At 41.3% G+C, this 1,132-nt stretch overlaps 1 protein-coding gene across 1 annotated transcript; it reads right to left on the bottom strand.

Moving 5' to 3' along the window:
• Positions 1 to 426: 426 nt before the first annotated feature.
• On the bottom strand, positions 427 to 1,125 carry LOC106873112 (uncharacterized). The gene has a single exon (XM_014920339.1). The coding sequence runs from the start codon at positions 1,123 to 1,125 to the stop codon at positions 427 to 429; it is 699 nt and encodes a 232-aa protein (XP_014775825.1).
• Positions 1,126 to 1,132: the final 7 nt, after the last annotated feature.

Genomic DNA, 1,132 nt, shown 5'->3' with positions numbered 1-1,132 from the left:
TTTGTGATTGGTGGTCGGTTTTTGATAGGCATATCTCTGTCAATCCTGCTTGGAGCTGCCTTCACTTCACCGTTGATTGACACAATATTAAGCTTTTGACAGGTATCAAGTCCAAGAATTGCAGGTCCTTCGGTTCTTGTAACATAAAAAGAACACTTGATTATTTTTCCTTTGTGTGTCCCTGTGATGGTTGTTTTGCCCAGTTGTGGAATCCTGGTACCTCCATATGCAGTGAGGATTACATCACTTGGTGTGAGGATTCCTTCTTTGACTTTATGCTCTTGTATCATGTGTTCTGGGAACATCTTTTTGTAGAGGTTGACAGGTAAGATATTACTCTGGACTCCAGTGTCAATCTTTATCTTCAAGTCAATGTACGTTCGTTTCCTGTCTGACTTCTTCTGAATTTGTATCGTTGTGTATGCCTCATTTTGTTTTCTGGTTGTTATTTCCCATTTCATGTACATTTATTATGCCGACTGCCAAGAATTCCTCCTCTGAGGTGTTTTCTTGCAGATGTTGGGCATGTACATCTCTTTGTCTTCTTTTACCACTCCACTTTGAAAATTGGGGCTTATATTTTTGAGATTTTACTAGTCTGCACATTTTTCCCCAGTGGTTGGGTTTTCCACATGCTTTGCAGTGTGTACCGAATGCAGGATATTTCCTCCGGTCATTGAACTCATGATCTGTACCACAGTACTGATATGTTCTCTGTTTGTGGATATGTTTCATCCTACGTTTAGATACAGTATCTACACTGCTGCCTGTTGTGTTTCTTTGCAGAGTGAGTGAGGCCATTTGTTTGGTAGTGGCTTCGAATGCTCTTGCAGTGTCTACTGCTTCTGCCAACTGGAGAGCGTCCTTACCAATGAGGGATTTCTGGACTTCTTTATGAGCACACCCCCATATAAGTTGATCAACAATCCTTTCGTCCTTGTCTTTGAATTTGCACTTCTCGGCAACATTCTTTAGTCTGGACAGGAAGTTGTCAATCGTTTCTTGTGGGTCTTGTTTCAGGCCCTGGAATTCGTACCTATGAATTCTATGGTTTGATCTGGGCTCTAGGTGTCTTTCAAATTTCTCTAAAAGTGTGTCTGGATTATTGCAATCCGATTCTGACATGTCCCAA

This window comes from Octopus bimaculoides, chromosome 24, assembly GCF_001194135.2.
Source record: "Octopus bimaculoides isolate UCB-OBI-ISO-001 chromosome 24, ASM119413v2, whole genome shotgun sequence".
NCBI classification, from domain to species: Eukaryota; Metazoa; Mollusca; class Cephalopoda; order Octopoda; family Octopodidae; genus Octopus; species Octopus bimaculoides.
Note: the sequence above shows the minus strand (reverse complement) of the source record. Positions and strands in the feature narration are given on the sequence as shown.

Bases quoted from the DNA above. Each gene is read 5' to 3' on its own strand.
- LOC106873112 (XM_014920339.1), bottom strand. From the start codon at position 1,125: ATGTCAGAATCGGATTGCAATAATCCAGACACACTTTTAGAGAAATTT.